This window comes from Buteo buteo, chromosome 4 (assembly GCF_964188355.1).
Source record: "Buteo buteo chromosome 4, bButBut1.hap1.1, whole genome shotgun sequence".
NCBI classification, from domain to species: Eukaryota; Metazoa; Chordata; class Aves; order Accipitriformes; family Accipitridae; genus Buteo; species Buteo buteo.
Window position 1 is genome coordinate 61,781,754 of NC_134174.1, and position 25,951 is coordinate 61,807,704.

Sequence of the window (25,951 nt, forward strand, 5' to 3'; positions counted from 1 at the left end):
GTCAATAATCCTAATCTTTTTCAATGTTAAAAAGGCTGGTAGGCTATAAAGTTCCATTCCTCCAGGCTTTTTCTGCCTCAAAGCAAAGAGGCCAACTTCTCATAGGTATCCCCTGTGGGGAACGTAGTTAATCCTTTTCAAGATGTAGGAACAAACCCTGTAATATGAATTATATTTTCAATGGGGTATTTACATTTTCAGGTATGCCATCCAGTAATGTACAAACCAGAAAGCTGCAGAAGCTCAGAGCATAGTAAACTCATACACAAGTATGCTCCAGAAGAGCATACAACAGGCTGCGTTATGATCTTTGCTTACTGAGACCAACTGGAACAGAAACATTGCCATTTTACATTAATGGTGAAATGCAGCTGAATTGAGTCTGATCACCGTTACATAAGTTATATGTAGTCAGCTTTACCATCATCTTCTGTATGATAGCAGATTTTAGCCTATTTCCTTAACTGCTAAGGTTAGACATCAATCCTCAAAAGACAAATAAATATGAGCAGATATAATATTTAAAAAGGATGGTGATCACTCCATAGAAAAAGGAAGGGGTAAAAAACCCAGCTTCTGAACAACACAAAACCAGTATAAAGCTTGTGGTCCCAGAGAAATAAAGTCAGAGCTGTTTGATCAAAACTCCCCAGGCTCTGAGTCAGAACCCATGTTTCACAAACGTGCACAAGTTTGACAGGATTCAGTGCCAGCTGCCTTTTGCCTAGCCAAATTATCTTCTTTCTCCTGCTCCTACCATGCTGCTGCTCTGCCTGCTCATTTCCATGTCCCGTGTTTCCCACATGGGCTCCCCCAGCCAGTCATCCACGTTTCCCCCTGCCCGAGGTTCACTCTCGCTCCCCACTTAGCGCAGCCCACACGTCCCACTCCGTCACCTCTTCCTCCTCAGCTGTGTCCCATCTACCACGGCTGCTTCCCTCTGTGGTCTGGGGTTTCTTTCCCGACCCCCGGCAGGCAGAGGCCAAAGGGCAGAACCAAGGTCTGGCAGGGCACAGGGCCCTGAGGGAAGGGCTGTGGCCGGGCCCAGCCTCACCTTCCTCCAGGGCATCCCAGCTTTAATCAACCAGCCCTCCGCAAAGACGACAAGACCCCGGGGAACTCACAGATTCCGCGAGAAGAGAGAAATGAACCTGGATGCTTTGTTCCAGCAAATACAGCTCACAGAGAAGCAGGCGAGGGAGAAGAGGCACCTCATCCAACAAGGTCTGCCCTGGGGCTGCCATTTTGTGGGTCCGGCAGCAGCACTGACCACGCTTAATGGCCTCTCCATTTCCTGGGGGAAGAGCAGGGTGGCCGCACTGTGCTGCCATGAGGGGACCTTTATCAGTGAAACCTTGGCAGGCAGCCGGGCTGGCTGCTTCTTGCCAATGGCATGTTTTTATAAGAACGTAACTTTTACAAACAGAGCACACATTCTTACAGGTTTTTGTTGTGTTGCAGCTAAAAGCGACATAAATAGAAGTTATGAAAAAATTAAGCAAATAAAGGAAGAGCTAAGCACTGCTAAAAAGAAATTAGAAACTATGGTAAGTAGGCATGTTTATAGTATACAAAATAATGAAATACATGATATTTACAAATATATGACCTATTCTTTCAGGAACAGATTCGTAAACACTTTCAAGGAGTATGCTTCACCTACCAAATAACGCAGCATTGAGAAAACTTACACTGTGCATTTCTGTAATGAAAAAAGGTCTGTCAACCTCTTTCCCCTCTCAGAAATCTCACCCTTCAGGCTGGGTCCTGGCTATGTTCATGGACTCGCTCACCTCAGGGGTAGGAACGTTTCCAGGTAACACTTCTAAAAACTGGAAGCACTGGAGACAGCACGTGTGCAGGTGAAAGTCAGTCCTGCTCCGCAGATGGAGCTTGGCAGGGAGTGGACCGCCATGTCAGGTCAGTCCCTTCACAAGATGCAGCCACCAGCCGTCAGCTGGAGGCAGATGAGCTGTTCAGGTACGGTGTGAGCGGCCCTGCCATAACAGTCCTGGAGCTCGTTATAGCACTGTCCTTCAGAGGCCCGGAAACCATTCCTTTGTCCACTGCCATTCATTAAAGGCCTGTCACAAAAAATACATGGAAACATTCCCTGTGTTTACTTCACAGGATCTTGATTCATATACTAAAGATCTTCCTGTGAGCCTGAGCTCACAGTAAGGGCTTAAAAGGCCTAAGTGTTTTTCAGGGACACCAAAGACAGAGGAAAGTTTCTGAATCTGTTTAGTATTTTTAAGATTTTAGTATGCTTTCCACTTAACCAAACTGCAGACGTATTTCAGATTAAGCTTCCAGTTTTGCAGAGCTTTTCACCATTAATACCTGTGGTTACAAATGATTTAAAAGTCCATTTGCTTGTGCATGAAAATGAAGTCTAAATATCATCCCCTGTGCTCTTAAGTATCTGCGCTGGCAGAATGTGTATGCACAACAGGATACCATATGGAGCCCCCTTTGAAGTCAGAACTGTTGTATCCTATCACTTAAATAAACATCTTCAAGAAACTTTGGGGACTGCCTCACCTAATTGTGAAAATATATGTTTGGGGGATGATTTTCATCCTTCCAAAACCAGGCTCTTTTGCCTTTAGTAAAAGACTGTGTAATATATATAATAAATATCCACATTACTGTGAGGGGGTCAGAATAAAAGAGAACTCATTTACAAATATTTACTGGTTGCAAATTGAGACTATAATCATGCAAGCAGTTATTCACGTACTTGCATTTATGCATGCCACAATCACAGAGCCCAAAAGTGCTTTAAAATAGTAACTTATTTAACCAACACAGATTATATCTGGGTGTTGCCTGTTAGGAAAAGTCCTTTGTAGTCTTGCTGATAAATTTATTTATGAACATCACAATTTTATGTTTATACTACTAATTTGTTATTGATGCATTGTGATTTATAATCAAGGTTTATGTGGTAGGTACAGAACATCCCAAGAGTAGAGCCATTATTGTAAACGACTAATGGGAAGAGCTGAAGAACTATTCCTAATTAAATCTTATGTGCTTTACCCACCAGGATTAATAATATTCTCACTGACATCCACAAAAATATATTTTACTTGCTTGCTTAGTCTGACATCATTGATTCATTTATAGATAGGAAATGGTGTAAAAAACAAGTGGAATGGGAAAATGCATCTCAATCAGACTGTGTTTAGGTTTAAAGATTATATAGTTACTGAAATTATTTAAAGTAATTTATTTTTCAGTACAGGAATTCAGTTTACATATGTCTACAATAGTTAATGTAATTCAAATAATATTTAATAATGGTATTGAGCTAATGCTGTTCCATTTGTCCCGCACCAGATAACGGCACTTCTTTATAAGCATGCATATCCAAGCACGTGCATGCACAGCAGCTTATACCTGACCAAGCAGACGAGACTGAGTTCAAAGGTGTTTTGACCTCTATTTCACAGAGACTGCCTGTGGTCAATCAAAGATTCCTAGGAAATGCTATTTTTTTTTCCTCTGTTCTGTGAAATCAGGTAGCATGTAATTAGAACCCAAATTATAGCATTTTGCTTTTCATGGCTTAATGATTTCTTTAAAAATATCTGTTGCAAATGCATAGCTTAAGTTGGCATCTTACAGATGGAGAAATTACACTGCATCTAGTTATATTCAGTAATATAAATACCTTGGTATAAGACCATCTACTCTCTTTGAATTAATATGTAAAATAAATATTCCTGAGGCAAGCACTTCCTGGACATTTAGCATGCCGGACATAGCAGGGATAAGGAAAAAATCTGGTCCTTTTCTTTCCAACTCTCACATTGTAGTCTTAGGGCATTTGATTCCACTATCCTCTTCCTCCTTTTTTGATCAGATGCACTTCATCTGCACCCTCTCCAAAATCACCTACATTATTTCATTTTACAATCTTTTCATTTTTACCTCTGTAATACCATTATTATTTGGTCTTTTCTGCTTCTGCACACACAAACAGTCATGTATCAGCCTGGCTATTCAGTTTACTTCCTGATACTTACCCTGTGCCTTTAAAGTCTGTGGGCAATTCTGCTATCTTGACTTTCCCTACTCATGGTTCTGAGTATTACAGAATGAGTCATTCTCTTGACCTCCTTTTCTCCACTTCACCAGATGAATGATTCTCATCCTTTAAGACTGTTCAACACTTAGCTGTTCCCTATTTATCTGCTGTTATAGTTTATCCCACCATATATCTTAACTTAGATTAGTCAATGATAGAGTAGATGCACTAGAAAATTGAAAATAACTTTTCAGCAAACTTTGAAAATGCAGTGGTTGAACAGCATACCCTTCTATCAGATAAACTACTGTTTAAAATTATTAAAACTAAAAATAAAACTATATGCAAAATAGAAGTTTGAGACTTGGGGGGGTTATGGTCAAACTCTCTTTAACCAATGATCTAATTTCTATTACACTTCCTTGGCTAAGGATTCCAGAAATTGTGCTCAGAACGATATAAGCATATCCCTCCCTCCTTCACATATGCAATAGTAGCATTGCAGAGCTGATGATGTGTACAGCCATTCAGTAAAAACAATGATGTTAGACCCCTGTCCCTCTGATATTATTGTCTGAATTGGTACGTGATGAGCTTTACACAATTAGATGGAGGACACTGTATTATGCTGGGTAAAAGATCCCATGTGATCAGTATTTTTCCTGGTTTTAACCTGAAACTGAGCAGACTTTAAAACGACACTTTAGATAGATGGACCAGCACTAAATGTGTCTTTTAAAGAAAGGATACTTTTCAAAAGCTTAGTGGTATATTGGAAGATTATTGGGGGAAAAAAGAGCTGTTATGCTTTTGCTAGTCCAGCAGCTATGCCAGCTGTGTTTTAACTGGACCAAGATCCTTATATACAATATCAAAGTATATGAAACAATAAAACAATAACCTTACTTTATAACCTTTTTTTTTTCTCTTGGAAGGTTCAGCATCTGTCTGAAAAACAGTTCTACTTAGAAATTCTGAAGAAGCGTGAAGACAGCTTAGAGAAACAGAAAGCTGAACTTATTAATCAAAAAAGCAGTCATCTTAAAATCTTTGTATGTTTCCAGCTATGATATTCAGACAACTCTTTTCTACTGTATGAAAGTAGTCAGCTTTAAAATTTGAAAATATGGAAGAAGTAACATTTTAAATCTGGAAAATATATTCTTTTTGTAATCTAGCATACCTAACAATATAAATGTAGGTAAATTCTCACTTTTAATTTAAACCATGATCTAAGGTAATGTATGCTGCAGTTTATCTACAAAGCTGATTTAACATCCTTGACTTCATTTTCTAATGTCTGCTGTTGTATGACTGAACTCCAATTCTGACATATTATTTCCTTTGTAAAAGAAAACTAGGAAAGTCTCACCTTAAATTGGACAGGTTCATCCACAATAAAACATATTGAGAAGGATCAAAGGAAAACAGGGAGGCCAACCCCACATTTTAGGAATCCTGACATACTACACAATCTCTTTGATACTAGACACATCTAGCCACCCCTTAAAAGGTAGCTATTTGCAACATATACAAAACCCAAGCTTTTCAGTTCTCTCTTGTGCTACCCTGAATATATTGCCTTCCTCTTACTTCATTGTGGGTCCTTGGATCCGTAGCTATTAAGAAATGCCACAGATGAGTAGTCTTCTCTGCATATGTATTTGTATTTTAAATCAGCAGAGCTAAATTTTAAACATTCAGTATGAACCACCAGTATTAACCCTAAATCTTTAGACAGATATCCTTTTAAGTAATATATCTTCAGCATCCAAAGTATTCCCATTCCTAAATATACAAAGAAAGAAAAATAAATATTACAAGTATCACAGAAAAACTTATTAGCTATAAAAGCTAAATATCCTTTGAAGAATTGTGAAGTTTCTTTTAACTGTAACCACTCAAGTCTGATATATAGGTTATCGTTTCTTTCTTCCTGTATATAGGGGTCATTTAATTTTATTTAATTTAGCAATCAGTTAGGATTTTTTAAAAGCAATTTAATATAGCCTCTTTAGAATATTTTTTCCAGAAAATGAAACAGTGACTTCCTATCAGCTATGGCTTTCTTGGTAGTTATTGAGGGAGTTAAAGTCTGCATTCTGCAGAGGAATAAACACCACTTTTATTTCATTAAATAACAGCCTAAAAAAAAGAGTGGCCATACTATGCTACTGACTTTAAACAGAACTTTCTACTAATTTCAATAAAGAGTTGAACTGAAAAACTGCTGGTACAAGTCTGTAACATAATGTAGTGATTTTTTAATTTTTTTTTATTATTAAGAATATATCCTTCAATTTTTCAGGACAAAAAAAAAGTTAAAGCAACAGACAAAATGATAGAGCTGTAGACCATTTTCATGTTCTCATAACTCAGGAAAAGTAAATATACTACGTTTATACTACAAGTTTAAGGATAAACAACAGTGTGTTTCAGTCTGCCTAGCTTAACGAAGACTCTTTTTTTCACCTGAACATTCCATTTTCCCTTTCTTTTTTTCAGACAGATGCAAAGAGAAAAATGACTGAAGAGGAAGATAATTTTGCTAGAGAAGTAACAGAGTTTAACAATGAGTATGGACTAACAAGTAATAGAGACCTTCTGATTAAAAAAAAAGTCAAGACTGAATTAAATGATTTAGAGAATGAGGCAGTTCTGTTGAAAAATGGTAAGTCTTATATTAAACTATTTTATCTTGGATTACCAGAGAATGACTATAAATCAGTAAATATAGCTATGCAAAACAATAATTTTAATTCCATTCCCTTGCTGTCTGGAACTTCCTCTTAGAGTATGGTCTGACGTACCACATTACACAAGCATAGTTAAAGCTTCTTCTGTTTCCTGTCCTCTTCAGTCCTTTCTGACTATGAGCACTATGAGGAGAAGAAGCAGACCTGTAGAAGTGGCTTCCAATGTCTAATGTCAACCAGTACAGAGGTGCACTGTCACACATAGCATACTGTATTAGGTTTGCGCTGATTATAATCACCCATGGTTGAGCTATTTAAATTTCCTTAGCTTCAAAAGAATCATATGCACAGCTGTCTTGTAGGACTGGACTTCTACTGCCACAGTATAACTTTATCTTTGAGTTAAGATACAGAATATGAGATTTCTCAGAACAGAGTCAGACTGAAAAGCAATGCTTCGGCAAGGAAATAGGAGTCATCATGGATCACAAGCTGAACATAAGTCAATAACATCAGAATGCCAACACCATACTGAGACATAAACATAATCCTTCACTCTATTTAGGGCAGTTAAGCTCTTAGCTGGAGTACTATGTATCCAGTTTTGGATGTTAAACTTCAAGAAAAAATGTGGACAGGCTGAAGAGAATCCACATGGGACCAGTGAGAGTGATCAGAGATCTAGAGAACATGAGAAGGAAAAAAATTAAAGAATTGGGACTATTTAACCTGTGAAGGAAAAGACTGATGGAAGATGGATATCAATCTTCAAATCATTCAAGGATTCTGTAAAAAGGAAATTAATATATTCTCCATACCTATAGTGAACTGAATAGAAAGTACCAAGTGTAAACCACAATAAGGGAGAGTCTGGCTGGCTGTTTAGAAATCTTTCTAAGAACAGTGAACAACTTAAACACTCTGCTTTAGGAGATTCCATTACCAAAGGAATTAGGAGTCTTCATTACCAAAGGTTTTTAAAAATGGGTTAGACAAGCATCTGGCAGAAATGACAGAGGTACAGCTGATGACCCTTCAAATTCCTTTCCACTCTCATGATTCTATGATTCATAAGCGCCAGCACTTTGAATTCCTGATATCTGATGTAAAGTTATTGAAATTTGACTATCCATTTGAGTTTGTACTTGATGGTACCTTCCTTCTGCATTTCTTGTGGCTCTGATTCTGAGCTACAACTAAAAAAAAAGTCTGTATTTGGTGGTACCTGTTACTTTTAATGATTAATTTTTACATATTCAGGCAGATCTGATCAGTCAAATGATCAGTAGGACATGAAAGGCAACTAACATTCCTCTCTAGGTTCAGTTGCTGTCTTGATTCCATCCTTTTAAATTACACTTTTTTTGAGGTACAACTTGTCTGTCTTTCTATCTGCTACAGTCCTGAGCACACTGACAACACTAAAGAGAAAAGTTTACTTAAACTCATAACAAGGAAATTTTGTGAGGACCTCCAGTTGTCAGGGAAACAATCACAATTAATTCCAGATGCTGTCAATGGTCAGGTTCAAATGTCCATAACACTAAAAAAAATAAGGGGTTTTTTAGTCCTGCTGAGAAGTGTCTGTTCACCACCTATTCACTAAGTCATCTTCCTTTACAGCTGAAGTAACTCTAAAGCAAAAATTTTTTTTATGCCCAGTCAACAAAATATGTCAAATATCTTAATAACATTAAAAAAAAAATTCTTGCATAGTTATGAATACATTATATGACATAATTTCCTGTGAACTGGGGTTTATATGACCGATTTTAGTTTTATATTTAAGGTTCTTTTTGACTAGCTGAAGATTGGTAGTACTTCAGAATATTTAAGATTATATCATGAAGACTAAAACTGCAATGTGTTTTAATTTAAAACATATTTTTTCTTAGAAATGGAGTCAATGGAACATAAAAATGTTCAGTTAAATGCACTCCAGCTGCAGAAGAATGAATTAAAGCAGGATTTATTTACTCTCCAAAGTGAACTCAAAGGTGTGCTTGACAATCACGTTATGATAATTATTTGTGGCTTGACAAATACTTTTGAAAAATCTTTTCTCTCAAGTTATTTTCCTCAAGAAAAAGAAATCATACAAACAAGATTTTAATATATTTTTACATTATGTAATACATCATTTTTAAATATGGTTATAACAAGTATTATGGATTTCAATAAGATTTATTTTAAATGTCAGTGATACTGAGGTCTATAGATTTGCTGAATCATAAGCTACAAATATGAAAAAGAAATTTTTACTTTTGCTGGTAAGTGATATACATAATTGGAGAATTTATTGTTTCAAAGTGAACTTAAAATCAACATAAATATTGTTTAAAACCCATTAAACTATAATTAAAGATTCAAATGTTTAACAAGCAACATGGCTTGGACTGATAAAGACAAATTTGGCCTCAGTGCTAAACGTCTGAGTTGTAAATTCAACTGTCATCTCTTTACTGACATTTGTGTGTTCATGTATGAAAGTCTGTGCATTAAAAAAAGAAGTCCATGCACAAAGCTGGGAGGAATGTGTTGAATACACAGGAAACCCTATAAAAGAAAAAAACTAAAAAGATACAGAGAGAACCAAGAAAGGTTCTGTGTCAAAGGTGATCACAAGAAATATGGATGATTTGGAAATTTGGATTAAAAGAAAATGTAATCTAGAAGTGGTTTAGTAACTTTTTTACAAATGTGTAAATAACATCTCACAGTAAGAAAGTTAAGAAAGACAGGCCATAAATAAGGGAAAAAGAAGGAAATTTTCTAGAAGATTGCAATATGCGTATCAATTACAATAATAAAATAATTCATGTTCTTTATTCTGATGCCTTTACCCTACAAACAGTTTCATGAAGAAATATTAGAAAAGATAAATTTATAAAATGTAGGAAGTCTTTGAATATGGATTATTAATATATATTTACAAGGTAATTGTTATTTTATGTTTAGACCTTGAGAAAGTAATCAGGGAGGCTGAAAGAATGACAAAAGATTTAGAAGCAGAAAAAGTCCAAGTCATTGAAAAACCTCAGACTGATCCTGAATGTTTAAGGTAAGAGTCTTATGTTCGTAAGTTCCTAAATTTAATTTTAGGTCTGTAACTGCAGACCAGTCCTTGTGGCTATGACTATTTTACATTCCTGTACAATACTCCTTTGAAATCAGAAGAATCATTCATTTTTATTACAGAACACGAATTCCTGTTGTTTGTTACAGCCTTTCACCCTTACATGCATACTCCAATGAACTAAAAACTGGAAGCATTTACAAGGAAGTCAGTCAAACTTGGAGGCAGAGCAAAAGAGTGCTCCTTGGGTGGAAGGCCAGTTCTTAAGTTTTTGTAAAAATAGTGGTGGTACACAGAGTACTGATGAACTACCCAATGCTATACATACATCTGCTGACTGGCTGTACAACCTTCCCCAGAGCCTGACTGCAATGGAATGGATTGGCCACAATAACCTCCTTGGGTCAGGTGGGCCTTGAATTGAAGCTACTATATGTAGATTTGTTTTCTCTGTGATCTCTACCATCAGTTCTAGTTTGCCTTCTAATTAAGCTGGTTTAGAACAAAATTTTGAAGATTCAACCAATACAGAACACCTTGCACAGCCTCCCTTAATAGTGACTATTGCTTCCCAGGAACCGAGTGGCAATAACTAATTTCTTTCCAGTTTGCTTAAGTGCAACATTTACATTTTCACTATAGAGAAAATAATGTAATGTTTTCGGCAAAAATATCTTCCAATGCAGAAAGCCCCATATCACAGAATCAACCATCTTTTTCCTATTTTATGGTGTTCCAGATGAAAGTGCCTGTGGATATATAAAAATATTTAATAGACAATGCAGAGGAAATCCTCCTAGAACAGCTCATCAAAAATATTCTCTAAAAGAAATTGTTAGGGAAAACACAACTTTTGTTACTATCACATTTTTTTCCTATACATTTTTGAGTTTTTTGACAAAAAATAAATAGTTTTGTTTTTCTGAAAACTTTCAATGGAAAAATAAAATTTTGCAGAGAACCATGAGCATTTTTCTGAAAGACGATTTGTTAATGGCCCATTTTTTGCTGAATATTGGGTTTTGAAAGAAAATGATATATCAGCCCTATTACTAACTCTCTTCAATCTCTTACATGGTGTTGAGACATGGCCAAAATTCCCTCAGCATAAAAATTAATTAGCTCACAATTCTGCATACAGTAGCAAAAACTTTGCATTCAACATATATATAGAAGACACAGTGTAAATAATAACAACAGAAGCAATTCTGTAAGACAGCATGTTATAATTCACTTCTACATTTTTCATTGCATCGTGATATATTAGGTTTTGTGATACATGAGGTTGTCAACTTCCTTCTAAATAACATACTTCCCTTGGAGTAGTTTACTGCCATGATGCCACTTAATATCCCAATTGGTGTAATTAGTTTTCTATAACAGCTTTCCTGTGTATAAGGAACAGAGCAGCAAACAGCTCTGCCGCTGATTGCTATGAGATCCTAGGCAAACCATTCAAAACCACGTATGTCTGTCTTTCTACATAGTAAAATTAACTCACAGCACTGTGGAATGATACTTTGGTTTTATCTGGGTGGAAAACACAACAGTGGATAAAACATATTAAATTCTATTAACTACAAAACGACAAAGTGTCATTTACAACCAAATCAAGAAGGATGATGAAATTTTTTTATTTCATAAAATGCTTCATTTTATGGTCAAGATAAGCTTACATTATTTGATAATTGCATGCAGTGCAAAATATAAAGTGTTCCTACTGCTCTTACTACCATCACAAAAAGCTAGGTCTCCTTGAGATGTAATAATGTAATGAATAAATTTTCTTTACATTAAAATATTTTTTCATTTCAGATACTGGACAAAATTTAGGACAGATTTGCCTAAACCATACTTCTATCTTGCACTGGCTTTTGATCAGAAAAGCTCAATGCTTTACAGAGAGAGATAGCCCTGAATAAGTTAACTCAGATGCCAGAAGCAACATAGCTATGTTACTGTACTTCCACATCAGCATGAATAGATTCTGCTTTTCAGTAGAGCCAAGCAGGCAATCCTCATTTGTCTATTTCTGTATGTCATAGTGCTGTGCTGTTTAGAATTATCCCAAACTTTATCAGACTCGTACAACTCTATCAATTCTTTTTGTTGTTGTTTTTTTAACAAAACCTGCTCATCACTTCTTGGTTTGGACTACTGAATTAAGAGAATGAAAGGGAATTTAAAGTATTATATGCTATAAATAGTGCAGTATATAACTAGTCCCCCTGGAGGTAACTGATTGCCCTCCAGTACCTACAACAAGGTCATCAAGAAGATGGAGCCAGGATCTGCACAATGCCACACAAAGGGACAACAAAAGGCAGAAACCAGAAATTGAAACAAGAGGGGTATCAAGTAAATGTAAGGAAAAACTTGTTTATCATGAGGATAGTATAGCAAAGGAAAAGGTTGCCCAGAGAGGTTGCATAGTTTTCATCCTTGAAGGTTTTCACACTTCACTGGATAAAGCCCTCAGTAACCTGGTCTAACCTTGTAACTGATCCTGCTTTGAGAAGGACATTGGGCTAGATGACCTCCTGACATCTCTTCCAGTCTGAGTTATCCAATGAACCAATAATCATTGTGGATTACACAGCCCATAGATCAATACATGTGCACTGGTTTGTGCCTACACTGCTCAGAGGCAGCATTATCTGCAACAAACCAGTCATCTCCACACTGCCTAGCATTTGGTGAGATCACATCTGCTCTGGTTCCTGTGTAGCGTCTCTGTGACATTAAGATATAATGTCATCTATATACGCATATTTTCCATTCAAAATGCATTAAATACTTAAAGAAGTTATGTGCAGCACAGCAGAGTGCTGGTTCAAAATGGCAATACATAGCACATGCATTGCATGCTTTATGATGTGCCACAGAAGTATTTGGGGGACCACAGCTGCTGCAGCAGAGCACGTGCTGATGCAGTCCATGGCAATAGTCTCTCTGGAGCAGATCCTTGAACAAACTATCCTGTCCACTCCTGTGGGTGCCCCCTGAAGGGAATCTGATAATAAAGAATTCATGCAGTGTCAGTGGGAAAAACTAAAGTACCAGGCACCTGGGGTGAACCAGGAAGCCCTCCTGACAGTCTAGATACACCTTTGGCACTTGCAAAGGACCTTTTGCAGCCAAAGTACCAATTAATGCAATCTCACATATACTAGTGTCTATCTTAATAGGAGTCAGGGATTGAACCTACTGTGTTTGAGAAACAACCCTAACAAGATCAGCTTTTTTCCCCATACAGAAACTAATGCAAGAATAGAATTTCAGTTTTTACTGAAAATCGCATTTAGTATATATAAAGAGAAGACTATTTTGACACAAATATGTATTTTTGATCCACATTACTTTTTTTCCTAAGAAATAAGCACAAAGTTTGATTCTTTCTTTTTTTTTATTAAAAAAATCAAAGTTTGATATTTTTTTTTATAGAGCAGGAAACCACACCACTCTTTAATGGTAAAAATACCAATGTTTTCAATCCTTCCTTAGAACAAATGTGAAAGACACTCAGCATCAATAACCAGATATATGTAGCTCCCAGATCACCCTGTAAGTCTGTTATTGTATCACATACCTAGTCCCAGCTTAAAAATCAATATCAAAAGTAGCTGGCAAGGCAAGAATCTTCATTATAATTAAGTATATATCTTAAAGTAAATTGCATTTCAGCTGAAGAGTGTAGCCAGCAAATTCAAATTACAGCAATTCATCTTTGAGCTGAGAAAAATGCCCTGTACCATGTCTGCAGTTTCATAAAATTTCTCCCAAATCCATCAAAAAATTACAAAAGGTCATGAGAAGCACATACCAGTAATTCCAACAGCTGTTGGTGCTGCAGTTATAGGCTTGTTCTAATACACATCAGATGCAGGAAAAAGCTAACCAAAATTTGAATGTTAAGCACAGATGTAGTTATGGATAAGGTACTATACCCTCTTCCTCAAAGTAGGCACCCTGGAAATTTTAAGTCTCGTGGTACAGGTGCATATCAGAGAAATATTTAACAAAGAGGGCTTTTTTTTTTTTCCCCAGAAAATATCTGCAATTAAAATCAAAAGCCTTATTTTAATCACCTATTCTGCCAGTGCCAGCCCCAAAAACAAAACAGCAGGAAAGAACTTTGGCATCAGCTCTCTTGAGTTGCATTTCCCTGGCAGGTAGCAAGTAGCATCACTTAAGTGGAACAATACAGGGGTCAAGCAGAGACTAACTGATACCACTAAATTCCTAGCTATGTCATTTTACTATTATATTCATTGTAATTACTTATTATATTAATTATTTATCTTCTTCCACATTTTAATTTTAAATTTATGTGTTGCCTTATGTAAAGCAACCTAGAAATAATTTTAATTAACGTTTATTTAGACTGAGTTTCTACCTAAAATTGATATTTTTCCTACTATTCCAAAGGTAGACAAAGGATAAAATGTTTCTTTGAAACCTAAATTTCTGTTCTACTTCAAAAAAACAGTAGCAGAAGGGAAATGCATGAAGTCAGCCAACTTTGTAAATAGTTCAAGGCTTTGTATACTTGCCTAGTTCCTAAAAATGTAGTATTGCTTCTTATACTTCATAATACAGAAAAAGAAACTCCATTACCAAAATTAGGAGGGAAAAAGCAATGCTTTCTTTCATACAAATCATACAGGAAATATGTTCGTTAGAGCTGAACAAATGTTTCACACTAACAGTGGACTGCCCAAAGCCATGCATGGTTCTGGTGGTTAAAAAAAAAAAAAGTTTGCCATTTAATTTTATGTTAAATTTTATAATCAGGAAATATCAATCTCTAGAGTAATATATGTAGTTCAAAATGAGTTTTTTAATGACAATCTCCTCATCGATTTTTTAAGCTTTTCTTTTTAATAGCAGTGCCTAGTGGAACCATTATAGTTTGAATTATGTTAAAATAGGTTTCCATTATAAATTGCAGTATGGATTTACAAAAAGTAGATCAAATCTGACTAACAATATCTTTCTTTGATAAGACAACCGATTGGTTAGACAAAGAAAATGCAAATGCCATCCACCTAGACATTAGTAAAGTATTCGGTGTTATCCCACATGGGAAACTACTAGTTAACCTGGGGAAGACATATTAAAAATTTTAAGTGAGTAAGGAAATGACTAATAGTAACAACAGTAATAGGTCTGAAAAAGGAAATTTGGGGCTGGAAGAAGATAACTGCAGCCACAGCTGGTCTTGCTAGTTTTAAATAATGACTTTGGAATAGAAAATGTTTTAAGACAACAGTGTAAAACAACTGAAAAACTCTAGACCTTGTAGACTGGAGTTGCTAAAAAAGAGGAGGAATATAATTATATGCAGTGCAAGTTTATGTACTTGTACACAACTAAGGACTTCAATAATAGGTACCTGGAAGCAAAGAAGAGATGCCTGAACATACTATGTAATCAAAAGACAACTATAAACATCAAAAGTAATTATAGCTGTGGAAAAGATAAAAGCAAGAGGCATTTCCAACAATAAACAGGAGGGTGTAAGAATACTGTGTATAAATTTCTCACCTACTTTTCAAGAAATATGCATTCAACCTGGAAGATGAGCAGAGAATGGAGAGCCCATAACACAGAAGGAAACAAGGACAATTCTAAATCCTTTCTAGCTGTGAGAAAATTATACAGTTCACATGAAACAAAGCAGAATAGTATTGAGATACTAATTTCAGCAATAGGGTGGACATATTAATACATCCAGATTGAGATCTAATTTTCCCTGTACAATAGAAAAATCAAGATATTTGAAAGACAAGGATCATTGACCCATATTTATTTTCCCTGCCTTTCAATAGGAATCTTATTGACCCCTAGAAACATATTTCAGTTTCGATGTCTCTGATGCTTGTATTTTTTTTTTTCCTGTGTAACTTGTTCTTACAGTTCCAATGGAAAGTAGTCTGTATAACTTTGGTTTGCTGTCTGCACAAAAGCAAATCTATTCTAAATGTGCAGTTTAATTGTGTGCCTTAACCTTTTCATATTTATTCATCTATAATAACACATAGACTTCTTGTGATATTTTATGTATTTAGGGAATATAAAGTTAAAACAAACAAACAAACAAAAAACCCCCCATACTTTTCAAGACCTATAACTACTTTTATAAATAGTTGCCTGATAGCATTCACAAAACACAAGCTTTAGTCAATGATAATTATGTATTTTACAATCAGCATTTGATCCAGAACAGTAAAAGCTGAAATTTTCTTATTTTACCTAAGGTATTTCTATTTATTTTAATTTACATTTAATTCCCATTGTTATGTAGCCTAGTACCCTGTTCACTTTCATGTTTCATCTTCTTGCTAGCATTTATTATTACTACTAGATCACTTTCTTAATTTTTATTCTATTTATGTTCCTTCAAGCACATACTTTTATAATTTATTTGTTCAACTCAAGTGCTTGAATTTATGTTTTGAGATACTGAATTCCATTTAGGACTCATTTTCTTCCTTCCTCAATCAATTGATAATAGTCTGAAATTTATTGACTTCTTCAGTTGTATCAATAGCATTTTCTGTTTAGTAGTGTCAGCAAATTGTAAATACCCAGCAAAATCCTGCCCTCACTATAGAAACATACACATTAATTTAGTCCTGGTACTGAACTGAGACTGAATGACCTCAATGCGTTAGCTCTACTTTGGCTTCAGACAATAAACCAAAGTCTTCTAAAATTTTCTTCAATGTCAATAAAGTCTTAAAACCTTGATAAATGTTTCTCCTGACCTTTATGATAAAATTCAGGAAAATCAACATACATACTCTCAAGTTTATATATAACTTCTTAGGGAACTTTGTTTTGTACCATAAATTCTATCAGGATTCTATCTGGATATCAGTGTCAAGCAATTCTGTTTTATAATACACTCTAATGTTTTCCCTTGTATTTATGGTTAAAAAATAAAATGGTGGTCATAAACAAGGCACAGATGAGAAGGGAAATATAAAAAAAAATATTTTACTTGTCTCAGCAAAACATAACCAAGAGACAGTCTGCTCCTTCTACAACTCCAACAATAACCACATAGGGTCTTTCATCTCCACTTAGAAAAAAAAAGCTCTAAAAATACATATTCACCCTGCCTTCTACACAAACTATTTCTTCTCTGAGACCTCCTTACATAAAATTATTCTTGGAATGCAAGTTTTGGCTACTGGAGTCTTGATCTGATAATTTGTGGATGATTTTCAGAGAAACCTGCTTGACAATAACATTATTTTCATCATAGTTCAATTCATAATACGAGCATGTATTGATTTCACAATTATTTTTCCTATTTGCCTTCTGCATATACAGCTGAAATTCAAGAAGAGTGCGTATCAACCACAAATGCCAATGCATTTAATAGCTGTGCTCATTTCAAAGCTGCAAAATCGATTGTCTTCAGTGATTCCCTCCTTCTTCATCTCTTTGTCACTTCTGGCATACAAGAGTAATGGAAAATGGACAACTGATAGCAAAGCTCAGTCTGGGGCAAGCTAGCATCCAAAAAAATGCTGATGCTTTTGTCCCACCTACTTGATTTAAGGCTAGGTTTTGCTATTGCTATTTATCTTGAATGTTTTTCAAAGGAGTAGTCAAGCCTCCTTTCACAAATACAGCATTTTAACTCAAGCTGTTCACTGGAGCCCATTACCTATGATGCTGTAACTTACCAATACACTGTTAATTCAGTGCAATAACTTTTTTGAAAGATATATTTTATTGTCATCAAGGAGACCAAAATGCTAATAAAAAAAGAAAAAAAAAATCAAAAAAAAACGGACATGGAAGGCCAAATGCTAATGTGATTTTTCAGTTTGTTTGGTTGGTTTTTTCTTCTGTTGGGGTTTTTTTGGTTGGTTTTTGGTTGGTGGGGGTTTTGGGGGCAGGGGGGTTGTGTGTTTTTTTTTTAAGGTATTTGCTTTTTATCAAAGTCATAAGGAGGGTATAATTGTCATATTAATCCTTATTCTGGCAAAAGGTACATCTCTTTCCATTTCCGAAGGTGACAGAAAACCTGCCCTCCATCTAGAGACTATAGTTTCATGAATAATTGGTTTGCACATTCAATCTGATAGTGGAAAGATGAATATGAATATCCTGCTTATCTTAAGTGTAAAATGAAAAAGCTAAATCTGCTTCCAGGTTAAGCTTTTTTTTTTTAATAGTTCCATTGTCTCACATTCCTTCTGGTAAAACTTCATCATTTATTCAGTAACTCAGGCGTCCCCAATGCATTAATTGTGTAGACTGTAACTTAACAGACAGCCCTTGTTTTGTGAGTATAATATTCCTGGCACATACTGTAATTATCTAGCTTCTAAATAAGAAAGAAGGAAGTCCTGAAAGCAGAATCAATTGATTAATGTAAAAATTAATCACCACATTTGAACGAATGTCTTTTATCACCACTAACCCATGCTATGTAAGGAGTTGTGCTGTCACCACATTTAAAAGTTTTATAAAATATTTTAAATAAGATTTTAAAATCCATATGCAAAATGTTACAGTTTCAAAGCACATCATCAATAGTAATTAATTCTCTATCCCAAGACACAGACAGATAAGCAGGTCTTACTGCTTATCTTCTGGTTGTTCTATCCTTGGCGTACACCTAACATAGAGTGGTATCATTCTTAGCTGACAACTAGCAAACAGCCTATGAATCAATTTTACAATGTGGAAGACAATGAGAGCATTTTCTCTGAGATTAACAGACTATGTCTTTTCCTAAAGTAAATTAGGCAAAGTAGGGCTTTTGTTTGTCTTAAATTAGGGTTCCAATATCACACTAACAGAGAACACAGAGAGGAAAAAAAATAAGGAGGCAAGACAATGAAATTAAGCTGATTTAATCAAGATCAGAAGTTGATCTTAGACCTTGGAATGAACTTCCCTCAATGAAAATGGTCTGTAAACTAGCACTGTCCTACAGTAAATATTTCATTTCTTAAAGTGTAGTTCAAAATGTCCTTTTGTTCGAACACTTATATGTATTATAAATGCAGGAGAAATATTCCTGAAAGAAGAGGCATTTAGTCCTTCATGATACAAACCCACAGAGCTCATATTCTTTCCGTATTGATGGTAAGATATTTACATTTTCCACAGGAATAGCAAAATTAACTTATGGTCCAGTCTTATGCTACTATTCTAATGCCACATGGTGACTAAGCTATTCCTCTCATATGAAGCTAAACCTTTTAATTTTAATAAAGACATTTTCTTGTGTAGAAAACAATCTCTACCTGCAGTAGGACAGCTAAATAGGTGCATCATCTATTTAATAGGGTTAAATAATTTATTCCCTGTTATAGCATATAAAAGAAAAAATAGTTGCTACCTCCTCTTTCAACTTCAGAAGAAATGAGGTCCTGCTTTGATGCATCAGTTTAGCTATTTAATGATAAACAGAATATATACTTTTCCTCCTTTTTTTCAGTCTGTCTATATGTCCCAAAATATTCACATTGTTTGCTGAAACTGTATTAAGGGTAAGCAACTTTATCTTTCTCATTATGCTTTTCTTATGACAGCCATGGAAAGACTCAGTATAATCTCATCACCTTGTATTCATCAGACTACTAAAAGCTCTGTCATAGATTTCTCTTGGCCTACTGAGTATTAATTTAAACCACTGCAGTCATTGATGTGCAAAGTTTAGGTGTCTCCTTTTAGCAGGACTAAATGCTCTTTTGAATGCAAAAATCATTACATTAAAATCAGTCCTTACTGTAGAAAAGTTGGGGAATTCCTGGCCGAGTCTGTTGGGAAAGAGTCAGTAAGCACTGAAGAATAATAAGAGCGGTGGGGAGAGAACAGCAGCAACAGCAAAGGAGTCTGTGGAGGGGTATGGAGCAACCATTGCACAGAACGGCTGCACAGGGTCAGGCAGAGGACCCAGCTAATCCAACATTCTGCCTCCACCAGCGGCTACAAGCAGATATCCAGGGAAAGTAAGAACAGTAATGTATGGTACTTCCTAAGTATCAACGTTCAAATTTGCATGTTTAAATAAGGGAAATGACAACTAATGAGGCCATAAATCTTTCATGTTTATGAAAACAACACGGTCCAGAAATTTGTCTAACAAAGTACTTAGTCAAGATATACTTTGTAAAAACCCAAAATGTCATTTTCTGAAGTTCCTTACATTGCCATCACAACTGCCCGTGCTGAATGAAATCCAACTATATTACTGGAGAGCAACATATTGGACTGCCAATTACAAAACCAGCAAACTTAAACCCTGATCATGCAAATAGATCGATGAGGCTTTTCTCACATAAGTCAAATTGACAACTGGGACCAAAGCTGAAAAAAAAATAGTTACCCAAGTACAGTTCCCTGATCTGAAAATTTATTTGGTTTTGGACGCAGGCTTAAGAAAGAATTGGAAAATTGCAGAAATGATGATTGGGAAAGCATCTGTGAGACTCTTCGAACAGAAATTGAAATTCTGCAAATGGTATGCCATTTTCATTATGTATTTTAAGTGTTTGATAATTTTAGTTTTAAATGTGTAATTTAAGATGATTAGCAGTGGTTTTAGATAAGCAGTTTTTTGTACTATGTACACAACCAAACATCCTTGCCTTGCAGGCGCACTCCAATTCTCATTTGTTTTAGCCTATTATTTCCAAATGCCCAGGAATATCATTTCTCACAGAAAAGGGAAGTACAGAAAAGCATTTAAAGATACATTTTTAGCACAAGACAGACCTATTTAGGGGACTAGTACTAATCATTATTTTCCTGAAAGCTGCAAAAGATTACGCATTTAGGAGCTAAATTAATCTTTACATTCAGCTGTCATTTAAATGGAAGATGGGAATATGAAGAAATAGGATGATAATAGCATCCTTTTATGTAATATTTTATTTTGTCCACTCACAAACTCCTTACAAAAATTAAAGTGTGTTTTTTCTTTAAATGTCAATCCTAACTTCAAATTTCTTGATTGTCAGTCTATGTAACAATACAAAGAGAAAAAATATTTTGGAGTCCCATTCTTGGAAATAAAGGGTTTTTAAAGGTTCATTTCAGAGCCCCTGATTGAGCTGCCACTAGGATCAATAGCAGAATAACAATCATGGGAAATTTGTATTGCTCACTTTTATGATCAGTTTCAAGTTTCTGTTGGAGGAATCAAACTTACTTGCACTTTATCCGTTAATTTTATCATGGTTGTCAAATTTCAGAAACAAAAAAACCCAGCTCAATGCTTAAAAACTTCTCTGTAAAGAACACATTGAACTTAGATTTTCTATAATTCAATTCTTTCTCTTTTCCAGAATCTATCACAAAAAAAGTCTTCAGAAAAGTGAAAAATATGTGGCATATGATACGTAGTGTCATAGAAGCTAGTCTTTGAGTATTTTGAAGCCATTTTACTCAGGCTACATCAGGTTTGCTTCCGTTTTTTTTTGTTGAATTAAACCACAGTTTGTATCTGCCTTTACTTTTCATTAAAAAAAAAAAAATTCATTTAAAAGTGGTGGGATTTTTGTGTTTTATCCTCAAGTTCAACAGCTATCTATCTTTAGTTCCCTCTTTGTTGCCCATGAATGGACAATACATAGTCCACTACACATAAAGCTGAGTTCCTGCATTACTAGCTCTATTCTCTATGTACTACTTTTTAGAATGAGCGCTCTACTATTTTTAAGGTAGTGATGTGGTCTTATTTGAGAGGAAGACTGCTATTACCATCAAGAAATATTTAACAGGAGCTGTGGCTATTTAGTTTATACCTCTACAATGCAATTCTGTAACAATTTCTCTGAAACAGCTCAAATCCAGCAATACTGCATGATGGTCCAGAATAGTTTCCAGATCTACTGATCAGTAGATGCCTCTATTGATGGCAAGTAAGTCCATTACTCAGCACTTGTCTTCTGATTACATGAGAAGTCCTTTTTTCTTCCTCTCCTACAACCCAAAAAATACTGAATGCTAGCTTCAGCACTCGACAGCAAAGATAAAACCGTATTCTAAATGAAAACTCCACATTTCTAGAGAATTGGTGAAGAATTTCCATTGAATAAGGAGCCCTATTCATTCAAGCATGTAGTACGTATAACTGCTACAGCAGTTCCCAACTGCACAGGAGGAACTCATTTTATGATTCAGATGCTTACAACAGGACCATGTAAAAACATTCACTCTGTTCAGTCTCACTCCACTCTGTGGTCATCATCTCATCACATCCAACTGTGTGTGCAAATAATTTTCAATTTGCTTCACACCTGGGGGTTGGGATGGATAATTGTACTTCACTAGTTTTTCTACACCCAAAGCTCTCCAAGCTACAGAGGGTGTCCGTCACACATAAAAGTGCAAAAGATGTTTTACCAAGAAGGGAGGAATAAATCACTTTTGGAAGCTGACCAAATTCTGCCTGTGATGGAGAAAGGTTTTTTCCTCTTGGGACACAGCTGCAGTTTGAAGTCTGGCAAGGATTTAGCTGCAGCACGGGTATCAAAGAGTATTCTGATCCACTGGGTTAACTAGGATAATTCCAAGAGGTTGGAATTATCATTCTTAATAACCAGTGCTGTTGGAGCTGACATCCTTATAAGGGTTTTTTTTGTCTCTTCCCTAAGAGAGATCCTCTTAGGATGTGCTTAATTTTAGACAACTTAGTCCTTCTGACTTCTGTGGGACCATCTGACTCTTTCAAAGTTAGGCAACTACTTCTTGTCCATTTTGACCAAATCCAGGGCGTATTGCAAAATGATACAGTTGCATATCAGCATCTACAGACAGCTAAAGCAGGGCTATTTCTGGGTTTAATTGCTGGAAACAGATATAAATTTGGGATTTGCTAGCATGGCTGAGTTTATCCTGATCATTTTATTCATTTAAGGGAGCTTGCTTACATTAAGTGTATTGGTTAATCAACCAGGAAAAACTTATTTTTATAACTTCAGGATTATCCACTTATAGTTGCTTCAATTTACAAGAATCCTTGCATCTCTTTTGCAATGGTCTCATATTTATATAGTAGTTTGTTCCATATAGATTAAATACTCACATATAACATGAAACAGAACTCATTGGCTTATACCAGCTTTCTACATACACAATTCAGGTAAGTGGCATAAGCAATAGCATCCAATAGCTATCAATTAATAATATAAATTAATGTCCCTAAGTCACCTGAAAAAAACATCTGGGGAAAAGAAATATGGTAAACCCTTTTCAGAGATGATTCAGATTTCAGGAAACCAGTTGCAACTTCATTTTTTGGGGGGAGTTGTTTGTTTGTTGGGGGGGGTGTGTGGTTTGTTTTTAATAGCTGTGAAAGTCTAAGTTCTTGATTATTGTAGTAGAATTACAGCATAAATACAGCAAAATTTTTAATAACTCAAATGGCTAAAGCTCTCAGAATCGATATAACAACAAAACAAGAATAAAGCTCACCAAAAAAAGTGAAACAGAAATCAATACAAATCCTATTGAGCTAAACAAATCCCTTAACAGCTCTGAAAAAATACAATGCCAGACTAAACCAGCTGTTGCAGGGTGAATGTAAAACATACTAATTTCTCCAAGTATAAAAATACATTTGTCACCCCTGTCTTATGAGTAATATAATTTGGGAGCAATATAATTTTTCTGTTTGGAAGACTCAAACTAATAATTAACCAAAAGTTTGTGTTTTGTGGATTTTCTTTAAAATTCTCAAACCAGGATGAGTAATCTTTTAAATATTGAGTGCAAAAAACCCAAATCTTTTGGCATAAATATGCCAATTTGCCATAAATATGTTAAGGAACAGAACATTGCCAAATTGCCATGAAAATACACACAGAGTTATTTTGAATACATAAATTACTTCACAGATTACATAGTGAGATTTTTTTTTTTAAGGATAGATTATATATTGTATACCTTGCATATGAAAGTGTAACAGAACCTCTGTGGCCAGAGGAAGTAGTTGTCCCTTTTGATGACAAAAAAAGATTAGAGCTGTAGAAGTACTTGAAGCAGTTAGTGAGAAAGAGGAATATAGCCCAAGAAAAAAAGTTATTATTCTACAGAAAAAAAAGCATAGGGAAAACTAGCCATGCTTCTGTATTGGACCTGGGAACAGTTGCTTTTAGGATCAACAGATAAAAACTCCCTCATTTTTTAAGAGAAACACAGAAATACTTTAGATTACTAAATTTACCTGGTAAGGATTCAGATTTGACAAGCATCAAGTCCTACATCCTTCACGAAAGACTTGATGAATTGCAGTTTTATCTCAGGCTTACACACTGACACCACAGCACCTCTCCTCTACTATGACCACATACCTAAGACACAGTTGAGCAGCCTGATTTTTTTATCGTCAAACCATAGCTCGCAGCCATGCTTTGTACAAGGTACTTCCCAGTACCAACCTGATGCAAACAGGTTACTGCAAAGGAGAATCCAAGATCCATTTGAAAAAATCTAACAGGAAAATGATTAAGCCAGGCCATGGACTTGATAAAGCTTGGGAAAAAAATCACTGAACTTTCAAAAAGTTTACCAGCCAGGGTGAGTAAGGTCTGACCATAGAGGCCCAAAAGAGAAAGCCTGTTAAATCCTGAATCTACAAGATTATGGGTTTACAAATCAGCCTTAATGAGTTTAGAGGTAGAGCAAGGACAACCCAAGGTCAGGAGCCAAAGAAACTGGGACATATACTAAGCCGAAGTCATGGTCAGAGGCCATGCTAAGGAGCAGAAGACCCAAGAACCTGAATAGCCAACAAGCCAGCAGACAGAACACAAACCACAGTGAAGGTACAGCTTAACTGTGTAAAAAGCACCCCCATGAGCAAATGTTACTTACCCTGATATGTACCAATTCTTGAAGCAAGAAACAGCTACAACTGGGAGGAAAAACAAATAAACAAACAAACAAACCAAAACCACAAGTAATCAAAATGCAATTATTTTGTTTCTTATTAAAAGGATTTAAATTACCACATTTTCATGTTATTACTAACAGCCAATTCAAAGACTACCAAGAAAATCACTACAGTATCTGACCACAGAATAAAATTACAGTTTGCTAATACAACAGTGCACACAGAAATTACCTCTAATTATTTGACATAAATATGATTGAATTGGTGATAGTGCCAAACTAATGTTATAAAATGAAGAACGGCAAGAAACAAAGAATAAGTCACCAAAAAAAAGGTGCCTGTAACTGAATGACACACTGAGTCAGTGAGAAAAAAATTCACATGTGTGACACAGGGCAAAATACCAATTGAGGTCACACATCCCTGTTCAGCTGATCTAGCTTATGGGGTCCTCAGTCACAGGGGCAACTGACAGTCTCCAGCTACAGGGCTGGTTGCCTGTGTAGAGCTTGACAGTTTGGCAGTTGACTAGTCCAGAAAAATTAGACCCCAAGGGAAAGGAGTATTTGTTTGTAAAACTTGTGACTGAATTACATGTAGAGATCAAAAATGGATGGGAAAAGGACCTGCAAGGCCAACCCCTGCCACAAAGGTGTAGTGGAGAACCTGAAAGCACAGATCCTACAAGAAAGATAACGGGGAAGACCAGAAAGAGAAGACGTGTTCCAGCACTGGTAGGGATGCCATGCCTGGCAAGCACCACTACCTATCTGTAGCAGATCCTCCTTGTCCTTCAATAGGATAAGGAGCACTGCTTTTGGATTTGCCATTCACTCTATTTCTGCTGCAGATTCAATCAATACATAACGGGGGTTAAATACATTAGAATTTTGAAGAGCTCTGTGTTTCTCTCTCGGAGTGTGTACCTGTTTGGGCACTTTCTGCTCTAATTGATACCATAGTATCAAGTCAGAGTAAACTTGAATGAAACAATGGCTATTCTCTCTATGTTGTCATGCTGTTCCATGTCTAAACTCGTACTAAGTCAGTACGCTAGCTCAGGTGTAGAGTGAGCCAACTGGCTTACCACAGTCATCTTTGATTTGATAGGAGTATTTAACACGAGAAAGAATTTTACCACTAAGATGAAGTAATAAACAGGGACCTGTCCTGAAGCTTTTAATAAGAGAAAACACCTCCAGGTGATTTCCATGAGAAAGATAACAGGTTTAGTAGATATGCTGCACACCCATTTCCAAGGATGACAATGC

The 25,951-nt window shown here is 35.7% G+C and overlaps 1 protein-coding gene across 1 annotated transcript; it reads left to right on the forward strand.

The window, feature by feature from the left end:
- The first annotated feature begins 1,145 nt into the window (after positions 1 to 1,145).
- CCDC172 (coiled-coil domain containing 172) lies at positions 1,146 to 21,162 on the forward strand. Its single transcript, XM_075026982.1, has 8 exons — positions 1,146 to 1,224; positions 1,462 to 1,547; positions 4,972 to 5,088; positions 6,542 to 6,707; positions 8,628 to 8,729; positions 9,691 to 9,793; positions 20,216 to 20,303; positions 21,130 to 21,162. The coding sequence occupies exons 1-8, from the start codon at positions 1,146 to 1,148 to the stop codon at positions 21,160 to 21,162; spliced, it is 774 nt and encodes a 257-aa protein (XP_074883083.1).
- The last annotated feature ends 4,789 nt before the right edge of the window (positions 21,163 to 25,951 follow it).

Coding starts and splice junctions, on each gene's coding strand:
- CCDC172 (XM_075026982.1), top strand. CDS start 1,146: ATGAACCTGGATGCTTTGTTCCAGCAAATACAGCTCACAGAGAAGCAG. Junction 9,794..20,215: donor ACTGATCCTGAATGTTTAAG/GTAAGAGTCTTA, acceptor TTTTGGACGCAG/GCTTAAGAAAGAATTGGAAA. Junction 20,304..21,129: donor AAATTGAAATTCTGCAAATG/GTATGCCATTTT, acceptor TCTCTTTTCCAG/AATCTATCACAAAAAAAGTC.